Source organism: Colossoma macropomum, unplaced genomic scaffold (genome assembly GCF_904425465.1).
Source record: "Colossoma macropomum unplaced genomic scaffold, Colossoma_macropomum, whole genome shotgun sequence".
NCBI classification, from domain to species: domain Eukaryota; kingdom Metazoa; phylum Chordata; class Actinopteri; order Characiformes; family Serrasalmidae; genus Colossoma; species Colossoma macropomum.
The window spans coordinates 22980844-22998377 of record NW_023494806.1 but is presented as its reverse complement, the minus strand read 5'-3'; the positions used below and the strand labels follow the sequence as shown (position 1 = coordinate 22998377).

The 17534-nt window shown below is 37.9% G+C and overlaps 1 protein-coding gene across 2 annotated transcripts in view; it reads left to right on the top strand.

Moving 5' to 3' along the window:
* Positions 1–17534, top strand: part of npffr2a (neuropeptide FF receptor 2a) — a 95865-nt gene that overhangs the window by 45116 nt on the left and 33215 nt on the right. The window contains exons 1-2 of one of the 2 annotated variants that reach the window (XM_036598966.1): positions 14032–14299; positions 16501–16838. In XM_036598966.1, coding sequence (XP_036454859.1) covers positions 16508–16838 — 331 coding nt within the window. In that variant the 5' untranslated portion in view covers positions 14032–14299; positions 16501–16507. Of the gene's footprint in view, positions 1–14031; positions 14300–16500; positions 16839–17534 lie in introns of those variants that run through there. The other variant, XM_036598967.1, reaches the window with a different exon arrangement.

Genomic DNA, 17534 nt, shown 5'->3' with positions numbered 1-17534 from the left:
ACTCATGCAATCATTTACGTTCACTGTGTCTAATTGCAATACCTCCTATAGTTACTGTGGCCTAAGTGTTATTCTTATGTTGATTCCATGGGCTATCCTGAACCAAAGAAACAAAATGAATAAATCATGGTTGTGTGGCATAACACACCATGATAACATGTCCATTTTTATTTGTTTTCTCAAGATGCCAAGATATTATAAATACAACAAATTTCAGCTTACAACCTAACAATTTTTTTTCAGAAAGCAACTGAATTATGTTCTTGAGATCTCAAGAAAAGAAAATGAACAGTGCTGTCAAAAATTATTTGTCCCCTTCCTTTCACTTTCATTGTTGTGGAGAAATCTAAGCCCGCTCTTTGTTGCGGAACTCATTATCTTGCTGTACAACCTGATTATATTTCAGCTTCAGCTCCAGGACAGGTGAACAGACAGTCTCCCTAGAATTCCCTGATACAGAACAGAATTCAAAGTTTCTTCAATAAGAGCAAGTCGTCCAGGTCCCAAGACACCACATACCTTCCCACTACCGCTATCATGTTTGAATGTTCTGACGTTGCTGCTGCGAAATTCAAAACTTTCTTTAAGGCAGATATAAACGGACCTGAGCTGTCCAAACTGGTCTGCCCATGGAACATAATCCCAAAAGGCTTATGTATTGTCTAGGTGCTTTTTTGCAAATGTGAGATGTTTCATGACTGCCACTTTTGCCCAGTCCCTCACTGAGGAGTTATGAACATTGACCTTAGTTAAGGCTACAGAGACCTGCAGTTCTTTGCATGTTCTTCTGGTACCTTTGCTGACTTCCTAGACGATTTGCCTCTGTGCCCATGGGACACTTTACATCAAAGCACTCTGAATTTTTTTTACCATGATTTATGCAGAAATCTTGAAAAATTGGTGAAATTGTGCACTAAACGTACTAGAAGCTAACCAATTGCCTTCAGAATAAGCAGTACTGAAATGCAAGGTACACACCAAAACAAACTGCAATGAGAGCTGAGGAAATGCAATGGAAGGGGCTACAAATGCAGGTAGCTGCTGGGGAAAGCACTGACACAAATGACTTAAAAATGTCCTTTAAGTTGTCATATTGACCAGCATTTATTAAGGTGCCACTGACTTGTAGACATTGAAAAGCAAACATTTATTTAAGCTGGAAACAACCTGGTTGAATACTGCACTAATTTTACTCATGTAATCAGGTTCCTCTGGAACCTTAGGTAACTTCCTGGAGGATTTGCCTCTGTGCACTGAGGAAAACTCCTAGAAAGACTCACAAGTGTTTATATTGTCCTCAATTTGTACATAGTGGCTTTCACCATGGTTCACTGATATCCTAGAAACAAAGGGAAAAACATGGATTTGTATGCATTTTAACAGTTTTTTTCTCATTTGCTATTGATTTTCTTTTCTGATGGCAAACATCAATATGAGTGACACACAAGACAAGCAATCCCTCCCAAATGGAGTGTTCATTCAGTTTAATTGTACTGAATCAGTATATGGGGACAATGTTCAGTACAACACAAAACGCAACAAATTTCAATATGCAGTAATTTTCCCAAAAAGTAAACCAACACTGGAATGTTACATCAAATTATTGTCATTAAAATATCTAAACTAAAACACAAATTAAAAAACGAAACCAAGAAAACATTCAATTAACCCTACTGAACCAAACGTCTCGCCGGCAATCCATTCTGCGAATTTGACTTTGTCACTTTAAACTCTTTTCAATTTGCCGCTAGAGGAGCTAAGACATGTGCATGTCCATATCGGCCAGACTGAAATGTATTGACACGTGCGATGATTCTTTTTTTGTTTAGATGCACTATATTTTTTTCTGAGTGAGCGCACAGGCTTCTTTCCAGTGCTTATTACTGAGTGTTCAGGTATTGATTCATGATTGGAGCAATGACAAACACTACTAACGTGTGATTTATATTTCTAGTTGTGTGTTTTAATGTCAAAAAAGTAGTTTGTGTGACTAAATAAAAATGTATGAAGTTTCAGCTTTGTCAGATTCTTTACGTCACATAAATGCAACAACTAAGCACTAAGGAATCACGTTATTAATGGAGGAGCTGTTTTCTGTAGCCCTAGTTCTGTCCCATATGACTATCCATGCATGTAGCCTAAAGCCTAACTAGAGCTCCAAAGCTGAAACAGCTATACGGATTGGGAAAGCTCTCCCTCTCTACCTCTTTCACACTTGGCCAGTTGCAGCAGAAAGAATTTGTGATGTCAGATTCATTGCCCTTGGCAGGGTACAAAAAGTCAGGCTACATGGACTCCCCAAAAAGCCCCTCTGAACATTATTTAAAACAGCAGGTTTGAGAACACAATTTCACTCCCTCAACTAGAAAATGACTGACAGTGTTCAGTTAAATGTCAATTAGCCCTACATGATGGAATTTTGTTCTAAATCCAGTACATTAATTATGTAATTTCCTGGAGGTGATAAATGCCAAATCCTGTGGAGCTGGCCTTTCTTTCTTTGAAATCTAATAAGCTAATTACTCAGTGTTGACACATCTCTTCATGATAAGATTTGCAGTATATTTACCTTCTTATCAACGATATCCATGACTGATGAATTCGTGCCAGACAGCATTTTGAGTCAATTAGATGTGAGATATTTAATTTTATCAGACAGAAGTGATTCTATATGAAGCGTATTTCTGATTTACTCTTCCTACAAGATTATTTTTCAGATTTTGTATACATGTGTACAGATGAAATACCTGACTTACTATTTAGTTTATAAAATACTTCACTGTAACTTGCTTGCCACAAAAATTGATGTCACCAGCATAACAATGCAGCATGTGTCCATCAGCATAGCAATGAGGGGATATTAAAAATGCACCCTGGGGAGTTTGCTAAGCTTGGAAGATAATGACAACTTAGGCACACGATTATTATCTGCAGAATTATTGCTATACACAGTATAATCAGAGACTGGTTGCTACAGTCAGAGGCTGGTTGCACCAGCTGTAAGTTCAAGCATAGACTAGTTATTAAGTAAGTGTTTACTAAGTTCAGATGTTATGCATTACTTAAAAAGAAAGGGTTGCACCTCACAAACTAATTTTTACATATTGTTTATAGAAGTATAACAAAAACAAAAACTTAAAGTCCCAAACACAACAGATTTCAATATGTAAACAATTTTCCAAAAAGTAAACCAACATCCAGAAACCAGGTGGGAAAAAATAAGTACACCCTGTAATTCAATCACCTACAGCACCGTCTTTAGCAACAATACCTTGAAGTAAACATTTTCTGAAGATTTTTGTCAGTCGCTCACATCATTTTGGAGAAATTTTGGCCCACTCTTCTTTAGAACATCGCTCCAGTTCATTGATGTTTGAGGGCATTCATTTATGTGCAGCTCTTATAAGATCTAGCCACAGCATCTCAATGGGGTTGAGGTCTGGACTTTGACTTGACCATTCCAAGACCTTGATTTCTTGTTCTTTAGCCATTCACATGTTGATTTGCTGGTGTGCTTGGGATCATTGCCCTGTTGCATGACCCAATTTTGGCCCACCTTAAGCTGCTGGACAGATGGCCTCACATTTGTCTCAAGAATATTCTAGTATAAAGTGGAGTACATCATTGTCTCAATAGCTGCACGTTTCTCAGGTCCTGTGGCTACAAAGCCCAAATCATCACCCTTCTACCACCATGACTGCCAGCTGGTATGAGGTGTTTGTGGAGAAATGCTGTTTGGTTTTCACCAAACATGGCGCTGTGCATGATGTCCAAACTTGCTTATCCTGGTGTCATCCGTCCAAACGATATTGTTCTAGAATTTTTGTGGTTTGTTTAGATGCATTTTGCAAACTAAAATTCTAAGTTAAGCTGCCATAATCATTTTTGGAAAGAAAACTTAGACACCATTCCATGTTCAATCTTTTTCTAATGTGCTGTCATGAACATATGCATTTAATGTGCTTACAGTGGCCTGTTAAATGGTTGGGTTTTTCTCTGAGCATGAAACACTTGCTTTACCTGAGGACAAGGCTGATCCCTCCTTTCTCCTTTGATCTTTTCTTCTTGGCAGACTGCCAAACTGCTAAAAGTTCTGCTTTTACAGAAGTAGTCACACTTTTTGATGATTTACTAATCTTTTGCCTTTGATAAGTAACATCTGGATGCTAATCACTCACTTAACATTCTGTGGAAGTAGGAAAGGTACTTATTTTCTCCCACTTGGTTTCTGAACGTGACTACATATTGAAATTTGTTGTGCTTTTTGTTGTTGTCACCCGAGGTAATGTGTTTTTTATAGAACCTGGTGATAACTGTTTGTAAAGTGCTGTCAGGTTGGTTCCAACTCCTGGTGACTATACTGATAGTGTTTCTCCAAAATATCCTGTTTTCTGTTTGGGTCATTAGGCTTCTGAATGGCTGGTTCATGATTCCTCTGACTGTATCCATCTACTTGTTGCTGGTCATCCTTTTCCTCTTTTTGCTTCAACTCTTCCAAACATAATGTTTTTTTCCTCATAATGGTATTTTCTTCTCAAAATATACCCAAAATAAGATTTGTTCGATGATCCATTCATTTGTTTTCTTTGTTGTCCAAGGTACTCTTAAAGGTCTTCGCCAACACCAAGTTCAAAGGCATCTATATTTTTGCTGTCTCGCTTTATCGTCCAGCTTTCACATCCATAAAGAGAAGTCCATAGCCTGGACAATTTTGATATTTTTTTGTGGAGACAAGTCATAGCATTCATTACATTGCATCTTTTCAAGCTCCTTCATCCTTGTTTTCCCGAGTGCCAAACTATGTCATGTTTCTTTAGTGCTGGGTCCTCTGTTGTTAATAATTGATTCAAACAGGCAAAAGCTGTCTACCATTTTCTCTATCAATGGTAAAGTTGGCCATCTTTCGTGTTGTCAAAACCTTAGTCTTCTTCATATTTAGCTGAAGTCCCATCTTTTCACTCTGTTTTTTAACCTTCCTTATAAGGGCATTCAGGTCTTCCAGATTTTCCGCTTTGAGTGATTTATCATCTGCATATCGAAGGTTATTGATGTTTCTTCTACCAATCCAGAATCCTCGATCATCTTCCTCCAGTCCTGCTTCTTTTATTATATGTTCTGCATATCTGGTTGAACATGTACAGTGATAGTATTCAGCCATGTCTAACTCTTTTGCCAATGTGGAACCAGTCTGTTTGTCCATTTTCTGTCCTGACCGTGACTTGTTAATCAGTGTAGAGAGTCCTCATTAAAACAATGCTTTGGTATTCCCATTGTCTTGAGGACATTCCATAAGTTTATGTGGTTGACACAGTCAAAGGTTTTGCTCTAGTCAGTGAAACACATGTTGACTTCCTTCTTGAACTCCTTGGCTTTTTCAATGATCCAGTGTACATCCGCAGTGATATCTTTTGTTTGTCTGCCTTTCCTGAATCCTGCTTGCACATCTGGTAGTTCTCTTTCACTGTAAGGCTGTAGTCTTAAGCATAATTTTACTGCTGTGTGATAGTACGGAAATTGTGTGATAGTTTGCATGCTCTTTCTTATCTCCTGTCTTGGGATGTAAACTTACCTCTTCCATTCTGCCAGCCAATTGGGCTATTTTCTGGATTTGTTGGTGTTATCTGGTCAGTACTTTTGCCAAATCTTTTTCAGAATCTTGAAATATTTCCATTGCAATGTTATTGATTCCTGTGGCTTTCTTATTGGGCAATGATCTCAGGGCCTGTCTGACTTTATCTTCTAGCATTAAGGTTCTTCTGTGTAGCCAACATCAACAAAAGTGTTTTGGAAATTGGCATCTTTTTATAGAAGTCTTCTGTGTATTTCTTTCCATCTGTTTTTGATTTTTGTTTCATCTGTTATGCTTTGTCCATTGTCATCTCTTGAGTATTGATTCATGGCTGACATTTAATTTTGATCTCCTGTATCTTCTGAAAAACAGTGCTTGTTTTTCCATGTTTGTTCCCCTTTTCAATATCTCTATAGATGTTGTTGTAGTGCTGGTCCTCGTCCTTCCTGGCAGCTCTCTGGAATTCATGGTTTAGTTCTCTTAAAAGATCTTTGTTCTTCTTTATTTTGGCTTCTCTTTTCTGTTTTGCAATCTCCACTGTATCATCAGTCATCCACTTTGTTTTTTTTCTTAATTTTATTCCTCCTAGGTTTTTCTCTGATTCTTCTTTGATGACCTCTTTGAGTCCCATACATAGCTCCTCTGGTTCTCCATCAGTTATGTTCAGCATTTTAAATTTTGCTGATGTTTTCTTTGAAGACAGTTGCTATGTTCTCCAAGTCATATTTCGGAAGCTTGATGGTTTGATTGTTTTTTTCAACTTTTTCTCAACTTTTTCTCAACTTTTCTCAACGTTTTTTATTTAGGCCCTGATAAATAAAATCATAGAATTGAAAGAAGGTGTACTTTCTTTTGCCCATGATTGTAGATAGCACAAAAATGAACTAACTTTTTTGGTCAACTAAGCTAAAAAGACCTACAGTGGTGCTTGAAAGTTTGTGAACCCTTTAATAAAAATAATTAGAAGGTAAAATTAGAGTCAGGTGTTTTCAGTCAATGGGATGGTGTGAGTGATCACCCTGTTTTATTTAAAGAAAAGGGATCTGGTCTGTGAAAGTGTATCATGGCATGAACAAAGGAGATTTCTGAGGACCTCAGAAAAAGAGTTGTTGATGCTCATCAGGCTGGAAAAGGTTACAAAACTACCACTGAGGAGTTTGGACTTCACAGATTGTGTACAAATGGAGGAAAATCAAGACTATTGTTATGCTCCCCAAGAGTGGTCGACCAACAAAGATTACACCAAGAGCAATAGTCTGCGAGATCACAAAGGAACCCAAGGTAACTTCTAAGCAACTAAAGGCCTGTCTGACAGTGGCTAATATTAATCTTCATGAATCCACCTAGCATGAGAACTGAACAACAATGGTGTGCATGGCAGGGTTGCAAGGAGAACATCGCTGCTCTCCAAAAAGAACACTGCTGCCCGTCTGCAGTTTGCTAAAGATCACATGGACAAGGCAGAAGGCTACTGGAACAATGTTTTGGGGACGGATGAGACTAAAATAGATCTTTTTGATTTAAATGAGAAGCGTTATGTTTGGAGAAAGGAAAACATCTATCATACACGGTGGTATCATGGTTTGGGCCTGTTTTGCTGCATCTGGGCCAGGATGGCTTGCCATCATTGATGGAACAATGAACTCTGAATTATACCAGCAAATTCTAAAGGAAAATGTCAGGACATCTGTCCCTGAGCTGAAACTCAAGATAATGTGAGTCATGCAGCAAGACAATGACCCTAAGCATACAAGTCATTCTAACAAAGAATGGTTAAAGAAGAGTAAAGTTAATGTTTTGGAATGGCCAAGTAAAAGTCCTGACCTTAATCCTATAGAAATGTTGTGAAAGGACCTGAAGCAAGCAGTTTATGGGAGGAAACATACCAACATAACAGAGCTGAAGCTGTTTTGTACAGAGGAATGGGCTAAAATTCCACAAAGCCGATGTGCAGGACTAATCAACAGTTACCAGAAATGTTTAGTTGCAGTTATTGCTGCACAAGGGGGTCACACTAGATACTGAAGCAAAGGTTCACATACTTTTGCCACTCACAGATTTGTAATAGTGGATCATTTTCCTCAAAAAATAAATGATCAATTCAAATAATGTTGTCTCATTTGTTTAATTTGGTTCTCTTTATTTACTATTTGGACCTGTGTGAAAATCTGATGAAGTTTTAGGTCAAATTTATGCAGAAATATAGAAATTCTAAAGGCTTCACAAACTTTCAAGCACCACTGTATATGCTGTGATTTTACTTTGGTCTTTAATGAGTCTTTTAAGTTCAAAATTAACATTCATAGCTCCAGTTAAGTGAGACGCCGCAACTGCCGAAACATCCAAACTGATGCTGCTGTTGTGCTATTTGGCAAAAAAAACATCATTTTGAAAAATCTGCACATATAAACATGTAAATATCAAAGAATAAACAAACAGTGGCTGCACATCTTCAGTTTTATTCTTCTAAATTGTGAAAAACAAAAACTTGTAAATTTATATGTTTTCTTGCTTCTATACTGGATATTTTTTCCCTGAAACACAAAAAGCCAGTGCAAGCTGCTGTTGCATTTCCATGGCTGCTGATTTATACATCAGTTCTGAACATGTTATTGTCATGTTCGTATGCATGAGTTGTTAGCGCATGATTTAAAGACGTTGAGGTGCAACTGAGCTTATTAAAGAATAAATTAAATCTAACAAGTGTTCACTGAGGACTTAATAAAGACTTTACGCACAAATGTAAATACAAACTTATGCAAAACCAGTCAAACGCAGTCCTGGTCCATAGTGGAGGAGAGGGACTGTCAAATCAACTGAATTGCAAAATCAGCAAACTGGCACCCTTCTTCTGGACAAGCTCATCCATTTTACTGTCTGCTGGACTGTAGGTGTCATTTAGCAGGGTTTTAGTTTCATTCACATTTGCCAGACTAAAAAACTACATAATAATCTTTAAGAGTATGTATAAATGTAGCTAATAGTCTTTCTGTAGTATGCATTTTTGAACTAACCACAGATTGGAATGAACAGTTAAAAAATCGGTGAAGCAATGAGAAACAAGACAATGAAAGAACAATAATAAAGGCATTATAATTGCATAATAAAGGCATGTTTAAATAATCGATAATATAATTTATCATCCCACGTCTAGAATGTACCTATCCAGTTCCACATACTGAGGACTACTGAGCAGCGTAGTGATGCTCAGTATGAGAGACAAAAATGGGATTTGGAACAGGTTTCAGTCAGCACTTCTTTAGGTTTGGAAGGCTGCATGCAAGCATGTCGATCATCTTTAACAGAAATGTGATGCTAAACAGAGAATGAATAGGAAAGGCTCTACAGTTCAATTTAATAACAACTCTTATTATGCATTCATTTAAACAAGAATAAAGATGCAATTATAGATGATGCAGAGCCCCTTGAATGTTTTGCATGATAAAAACAACTACACATAATTCAGATAATCAAGGCTGATGGAAGCTGTATTACATTAGGGTTTCAAATAAACCCCGCAGAGCAAGATATTAAAGATTTTATGTGATTAAGTGAACATTTGACTTAATTCAATCATAGTTATATAATTTGAGATATGAAACACATCTAAAGAAATAATCATTCATTACTGAATTTGGTATGGTTTCAGCCAGGGCAGTGTAGTGAGCGGTATAAGCCTTCACTTAGAACCCCCAAGCCACTAGGAGCCCTGCAAGTATTTAATTTATTGTATTTATTTATTTATTACTCACATTTTTATTGCTTGTGTCATTCTTCATGATACTGGCAGAAAAAGGGCAAACATCATGACTTTGCTTCCAAACAATCAATCAATACAACAATCAATCAATGATAAGTCCAATCAATACACAATTTTCTGCTTGTACAGTTGTACTCAATCAGCAAAGACGTGTTTGGAGTCCAAATTTTGCCTCTTTAGTTTAACATTGGAGCTACAAGGTTACTAATGCTAACACACAGGTCGATAATATCCATAATCACCTAAATCTTTTCTGTAAATTTATGCCCAGAATTTCTCTCAACCTGCTTAAACCACATCCAAATCCAGCTCTTCATTAAGGTTGTGGTTCATTCATTAGGGTTCACAACACTTGTGCTTTAGGACACAGTAAGGCTTACTATGAACTACAAAAATGAACAAAACTTCTCCAACTAGCAGAACACAACAGGCAGCCATTTTAGACAACAGGTTTTGTGCCAAATTTAGCCTCCCCCGCAGAATCTGACTCCCCTTTGCATGCATCACACAGGCATATGAACACAAGATTACATTCACAATGTCTGTTGTTTCCATTTATAAAGATATCTTCAGTTTAAAGATTCTAGATTAACAGTTATTTATAAAAAAAAACAAAAAACAAAAATCACAAATGTAATCTGTGGCATCCATATACCTACATGACGTGCGTGCACGCAAAGGGGAGTCAGAATCTGGCATAACACCAGTCATCTTAAGTGGCTGCCTGCTGTGATCAGCTACACTGTTAAGTGTTGTTCAAAAAAAGGAAGGCTTTTTGCTAAAAAATAGCATTTTCTTTTATTTCTTAAGTGCTGACACTGAAAACTTTTGTGACCTGAACATTAGTTTAAAGATCAGATAGAAGTAACATTTTAAAATCAAAAACTAGAAAACTTAGCCCTCCTTCTATCTTCGGGATCATTTGACCCCATTCAGTGTTTAATGTCTCTAAATAAATGATTGACATCTTTTTTGCTTTATATTTAATTACTTTTCCTAATTTAATGGGAACAACTGGGTAAACATGATGATATGTTTTCAATGTCCTGTGTACATTTTGTGTGCATTGGTGTTCTCTGGGCTCAATTTGACCTAGTTCACATGACACAGGGGAGGGGAAAACACAATTCCCAAGAGTACTTAAATGTTTCCTGGAGGTTTAAAAGGCTGGGGTCAAACTGACCCCAAGGACAAAAGATGTTAGTAAATTTGAGGATGTTAACTCTAATTCCAAGCTCTAGCTTTAGCTATATCATCTATCTAAGCGCTTGTTCTATATGTCAATGCCCAGCCTTGAGTCTGAGTCAGAGCTCAGGAGTAGGCAAGGCCCAGTCAAGACTGAAACTGGATTAAATTTTTTTGCTAAAAGGGAAAAAAGGATTGAAATTTGTGTGTAGTTCATTTTGCCTGATAGAAAACACATTGCCCCAACAACCAGCATTAATATAACTTTGTATTATATTCTTTGGAAGCAAATGAAAGTAAGTTTTATTAAGGTAAGCTACATTAATTGGATACTGAATGTTGCAGGGCTTGTATTAATATGGTTTTCCATTTTATATTTCTTATGTTTCTGATTTTTTTTTTGTTTTTATTAGGTAATTTATTGTTTCACAAATTTTTATAAATAAATTGCCATCACCGGCCCACTACGGACCCATAGCTCCCCCTCAGTATAGACCAGAGGACTACCAAGTCAAGTCAAGTCAAAGTTTATTTATACAGCGCTTTTTACAACAGATGTTGTCACGAAGCAGCTTTACTGAAAAATCCTGGTCCAAGCCCCCATTAGCAAGCCAATGGCAACAGTAGCAAGGAAAAACTTCCTAAAAGCAACAGGAAGAAACCTTGAGAGGAACCAAGACTCAAAAGGGGAACGCATCCTGCTCTGGTTGACACCGGATAGCAAACAGGAGTACAAAAGGGGGAAAAAACAGGTGGAGCAATGGTTAATTGGATAGTTTGAGTTTATGCAGCAGCAGCAGCATCATCAGGAGGGTCCAACCCCAGAGGGTGTTTTGTAGTCCAGCTCAGTGGTTGAGAAACCCTGCTCTAAACTTCATTGAGGAGTCTGCAACAACCTTAATGAAGACCTCGACGAGTTTGAGTGAGCTGCGAGAAGTTTTTGAGGATGTACTTACAGATTTGGGTGTCTGAAAAATGTATAAATTTTTTAAATGTATAAATTTTACCATTTCCTTCAATGAATGATTCACATGACACTAAAACCTTTATTTAATCTGTATTTAATTTTTCCTAATAAAAATTACACACACTTTAATTCTTTTCCACTCTTGCATACAAAATAATATGATTCAGGTGGGTGAGCGACCCCAGGTAGGACGCTGAATACTCAGAAACAGCTCTGGTTTCAGCATTGGCAGGCTTTCAGCCCATTGTTTGTGAGGCAGCTATGAAGTGTTAGCCTCTTGAAAGCCATGAAGCTTAATAATACCAACAGCTGGCTGTGAAATCTGATTGATAGATTAGGCTGTCAGACTCTTTCAGGTGTTTAAAGCTTCACTCAGCTCTCAAACTTCACCCATGGCGAGTGCTGTACATGAGGGCATTTACTGTGAGTAATACACCTGTAAATTGTTCATTGCCATCGCTTAAACTCAAGGCTACTTTGATAGAGAGATCAATCTCATGGTCCATCTGAAATCCAAAGTCATTTTTCTACTTTACCTGAACTGTCAGTGAGGTTTACAAAAAAGAAAGGCAGTCAATGCTAACTGGTCGTCATCAAGTTGCAATTATTACTTGCATCATTAGCATCTACTCTTCGTGTATTTCTGTTTTGTTCTTCCAATGGTAGATACTGCATTCTCTAATTGATTGTAACTATGATTTTTGGTTCAGTTTAGTTTATTTAACAAGTAGTCATATGCAGATGCAGAACTGCCAAAGTGCTAGCCTTTAGCAATCTTATTATGCCAGGTTACAAGAGAAGAAACTAAGCAAACAGAATGTGAAGAAAATAGGATAACATCTTGGCAAAAACACTATTTTTGTGGTACACTGCTAGATTATTATTACAGTATGCAATTTTACTTCTTGTATTCACAAAATCCACTACTATAACATGGTTTTAACTGGTATGACTGACATTTTTGGCCTGTGAAACTGCCAAAGTGCCAGGAAAGACCTTATTCATCAATCCAGGTTCTGGCAAATAAATGCCACTTCTGTGTTACATTTTCAGTGTTCTATAATGACAGTATGAAACCATATCAAGCGTTGGGAAAATATAGTTATTCAGTCTGAAATATACTTGGTGGAAAGGCATGGTGGAATGACAAGCAGCAGCAACATCTGACCAGACTTTTCAATCTATAATCTAATAATGTACCTAGTGCTCAGTCCAAAACTGAAGCACACTCATATAAAACACTCAAGGGAAATATAACCTTTGGTATAGAATTCATCTATAATAAGTAGCGTCCCTAGACAAACATCCCCTTCTCTATATAATTCACATGTTTTAGCTAGTTGGTCAGTAGTTAATATTTTAAAGCCATACTGTTCACATATACTTTGGGGCATTTTTAAAATACATTTAACTGGCATAATTTCGTAATTATAGTTTAGCACTGAGAAGGACCACTGATCATATCAAAAAGACAAAGATAGGTTAAAGGTTCTGACTTTCAGAAAAGAAGCAGATGCCTCAACAGGAGTTTTCATATCAGAATTCCCACAAGAGATGTTGAAAGAAATGATCCTTGAGGTCTTACATTTAGTGGCAACTGAGATGCAGTGACTTCCCTCCCAACAGAGACCTTATTTCCTGTAGAACACCCTTAGATCCCATTAGGAAACCAATCAATGCATTAAGAATCAGCCATTGGTCACCTGTTAAACCGTTAGGATCCTTTACATTGTCATAGCAACCCATTAAAAAGCCAAACCACATTACAAAACCACCAGAAACCAACAGCAACACTAATGGTTTCTGTTTTCTCAGCAGGGTTGACTTCTGTCGTATGAGAACGCTTCGTTTTAACAAAGAGGCGAACTTACTTAGACGAAAATTTTACAGAACTTTTAAGAGCCTCTTTTTCTCACTAACTTAGTTATATATGGGTGAATAGTGCCCCCTATCGACTTAAATCTATCCACGTAGTTGCACATACATAGTCTTGGTATGTTTGGTTTGGTGATGCATAGCAGGGTAACTTCTCAGCTTAGCCGTTTTTAAGAGGGGTCGGGGTGGGAGCGGTTAGAGAAGCAATGTTTCGGCAGTTTCATAGTTAACTTCTTTATGTCCTCGTTTAAATATAAAATTTAAATCACCCCCGACTTAACAGATTTGGTTTTGTATTTTATTTCGTTTATTTGTTCACACTTTCCTCATGTTCTCCTCTCTTACCTTTGCTTTTAACCCTCTCTGGGTGACGGACGGTTAAAACGCTCCTGACTGAAATTGCTAGCAGCGAGCGCGAGACGTCAACCTCCCGGGTTAATGTTTTCACCACCCGTATTCCGACAAGCCCCGCCCCCTGCGCTGGGATTGGCTGGTTAGGTCATTTCAACCCCTATCCGCCACAGATCTAATAATACACTGCTGTCCAATCCCAGCGCAGGAGGGCGGGGCGTGTCTGAATACCGGTGGGGAAAGTAGTGTCGTGTGTCGTTAGCGCCGGTGAAAAGTGCATCCTCTCCTCGCCGCTCGCTCAGTTTCGCCTCAGTTCGTACAGAGTGATGTGCGTGTATCAGGCGAAGCGAGTGGATGCGGAGCGGACAGCTTTCTGCCTGAGAAACTTCTGAGAGCGGAAAATTATGGCGGTCGTTTCCACCAGAGTTTATCTTCACCAACGTGTAGCGCGTAAGCCACACCACCAGTGGCTTTGTAATGTTTTTATTTTGGGCCGCTCTTAAATTTGGCTCTCTAAAAGCTCGCTTTCTAAGAACGTGCTAGTGCTTGTTCGTTTGGTTTATGAGGAAGGAACTTGCAGACTGAGTAAGAGGTAAGGATGAAACTCTCTCTGTGTGCACGGTTCAATTCCCAGAGCTGATAAAACGCCTACTTTGTTGAATGAACACCTACAGTTTTCATAGAAATCCAACTGGACACAACTGTACGAGTTCATTCACCACTGGGAGGCTTGCTCCATTAAAGCTGTTAAGCGACCAAGTGAAGAAGTGTCATTCTTATGTTACTATATCTGTTAATACAAATTGTTATAACAGTGGTAATTATATATAATAGCGGTATTATAACAGTAATATTTCTGAGCATGTTTAAAGTTCTAGCAGATCCATTCTGTGCAAAAATCAACCACAAATGAATTGAATTGAGTTGAAATGGATGAAATTCAGTTTATCTTCTTTATCTAATGTGAAATTATTACTTGGAAAAAATTTACTTGGGTTTTTGCTTGAATATGAGTGTCTCCTTCTGCGCTCGTTGTGCTTATACACTATATTCACAAAAGCTCTTTGAGGGACTGATTTAATCTGTGCATGCAGTTTGGAGTCACCCGAATTCACTTATCATCACTTCAGTTGCCATCATTTTCTAAATGTTGAATCACAGTGCAGTCCTATAAGATATATGAAACTAGTTGTTGCCTCTGTGCATTCATTGGGAGAAAACACCACAAATTGAGCATCCACTTAGATTACTTACTGCTGTGTTGAGTGAAATAAGCATTTAACAGTTTAGCTAGTTGGTAATCTGAGATTTGGTTCTTCGTGCACTTTGCATTCATTTGAGTACCAGAATTAACTTGGATATGCATTCTGGGAATAGAATACATATAAAAAAGAAAGATTAGCAAGATGATTAAACTATGACAGTATACACTATATGTCCAAAAGTATTCAGACACCTCTCCTAAGTGAATTCACTTACTTTAAGGTTCACTCATTGCTGATACAGGTGTTTAACACATAACAGCTTGTATAGTCTGTGACCCTAAGGTCACTACGCCCAGTGTTAGGTGTCAGCAGGAAGGGTTATAGACCCCCCCAGCTTTGGACTGATGAGCAGTAGAACTGCATTCTCTGGAGTGATGGATCTCTGTTCAGAACCTCTGGGATGAGTTGCACTGGCATTTGTGATCACAGCAATGGTCACAGCGATGTTCCAGCATAGTGCTGGACAGTATGACCTTTTTTATCATTATTGTGATAAATTACAATAAGCTTTTCTAAGCATATTTTGGGTATTGTCAGTACTAAAAAAAACATTTTTGATTAAAAAGAGAGCATAATTAGTCCTGTTTTATTGGATTTATTGTACTCTGTTCTAACTTATCAGATAGCAGAGAAAAATGTCATGACATCATGCATCATAAAAAAATTCCTGAAGTATTCCTGATATTACATTTTGCCATATTGACAATTTGTTTTCCAACATCTAAGGTCAAGACATCCCAGAAGACTAGAGCCTGTTACTGCAAAGAGGAGACAAACTCCTTATTAATACCTTTGATATAGGGAGAAACATTGAATGCGCAGGTGTCTACAAACTTTTGGACATATAGTGTAGCCTTCATTTAGACTGTACGATGTAAAGCTCTTGTCAGATGCTTCACTGCGGTTCACATTTGTGCATTTAGATAACCCAAGGAAATGGGATCATATGGTGGAACGTGTTGACGTGTAAGAGCATACATTAGGAAATTGAGAAGATCTAAAATTTATCCTTTGCTGTACATTCTCAGCTCTCAAACACTGTCACTGATATGGTACTTTTAAGAGGTCACCTTCAGTACCTTTGCTTAGGACTCCTGTTATTCCTAATGAGTACATTTTCCCTGGGAAATGAATGTAGTGTCCCTTAAAACTCACTTAATTGGAACTTAAGGGCCATGTTATATGTTTGTGGGTATGTACACATTGTAACTCGGTGGACAAAATCTACTTGTGCCTTTTTCACAGTACCTTTTTTCTGGCAATGTAAAGTGAGGAGTGAGGAGAAGATAGAAATGTATGAGATGTATGTGTCTGATTGCTGTTTTGTAACTCAGGCATGGGAACCTGATCAGTTTTAGGTTGTTGGAGAATGAGGCAGGCTTATTAGGTTCACGTTTATGCTTACGTCAAGTGTGTATATCGCAATTAAGCATAGCCCAGTGAAAGCATCTTAATGAGCGTGCGTGTGCATGAGCGATAGAGCATTTATAATGGAACCAATTCAAGAACTTAACCCCTTCTCTTCCAGATCAAAAATGAACAGAGGACAAGAAATGAACTTCACTTTTGTGGATGATGAAAACTGGACTTTGCCCAACGTGACCAGGGAATATGTCATACCTCGGAGCAACATCACCTATGTTGGATTTTACCTTCATCAGCCCTCAGTAGCTGCTATCTTCATAGTGTCTTACCTCCTCATATTCTTGGTCTGCATGGTGGGCAATGGAGTGGTGTGCTTCATTGTCTTACGAAGCAAGAACATGCGCACCGTCACCAACCTCTTTATCCTCAACCTTGCTGTCAGTGACCTACTCGTTGGGATTTTTTGCATGCCCACGACTCTTCTTGACAACATTATTACAGGTCAGTGCAATGCTGTGAGTCTTTAATGTTGGAGTAAACTCGCTTGAGAAGGTCTTGAGATTTCTTCAGTAACGTTTGGAATGGTTGGCTCATGGAAATGCCTTAGGATTAATAGAACATCCATGTAAAATACTGTAACTAAACAGATGTAAAATTTCATAACTTTTTATATGATGAAAAAAAAATTGCACATATATAGTGCCAAAAAACATTCTATTAACATTATAGTAACATTAGCATATGTATGTTTGGTGCTATATTGAACGATTTTTCTTCTTTCCAAGAATGGTTTTGCTAAAAATCATATGTACACAAGTTACCACTCAGCCAAGACATGGTTGGTGTGTAAACTTTGAGTTTTAGTTTTAAACTGAAGCTACAAGGATAATACTGCTAACAAACACTGGAAGTCAAAGGACACCCATTTTTTTAGTAAATACATGCACAAAACTCTCAACCCACTGAAACCACATCCAGTCTTCATTAGGCCAACCAGACTTGTTGACGTTGTGTAGGAAACAGTATGGCCCAATTCCATTTCACCCCTTGCCCCTACCACTTTGCCCTCTGGTTTGCACGTTCACGCCTAGGGGTATGGTGTCCTGATTTTTGTTGGGATAGAGGGGTAGAGCAAAGTGTTAGGGCTACATGGGCTACAAGGCACACTCCAAACAGAGTATTATGAGAAAAAAAGAA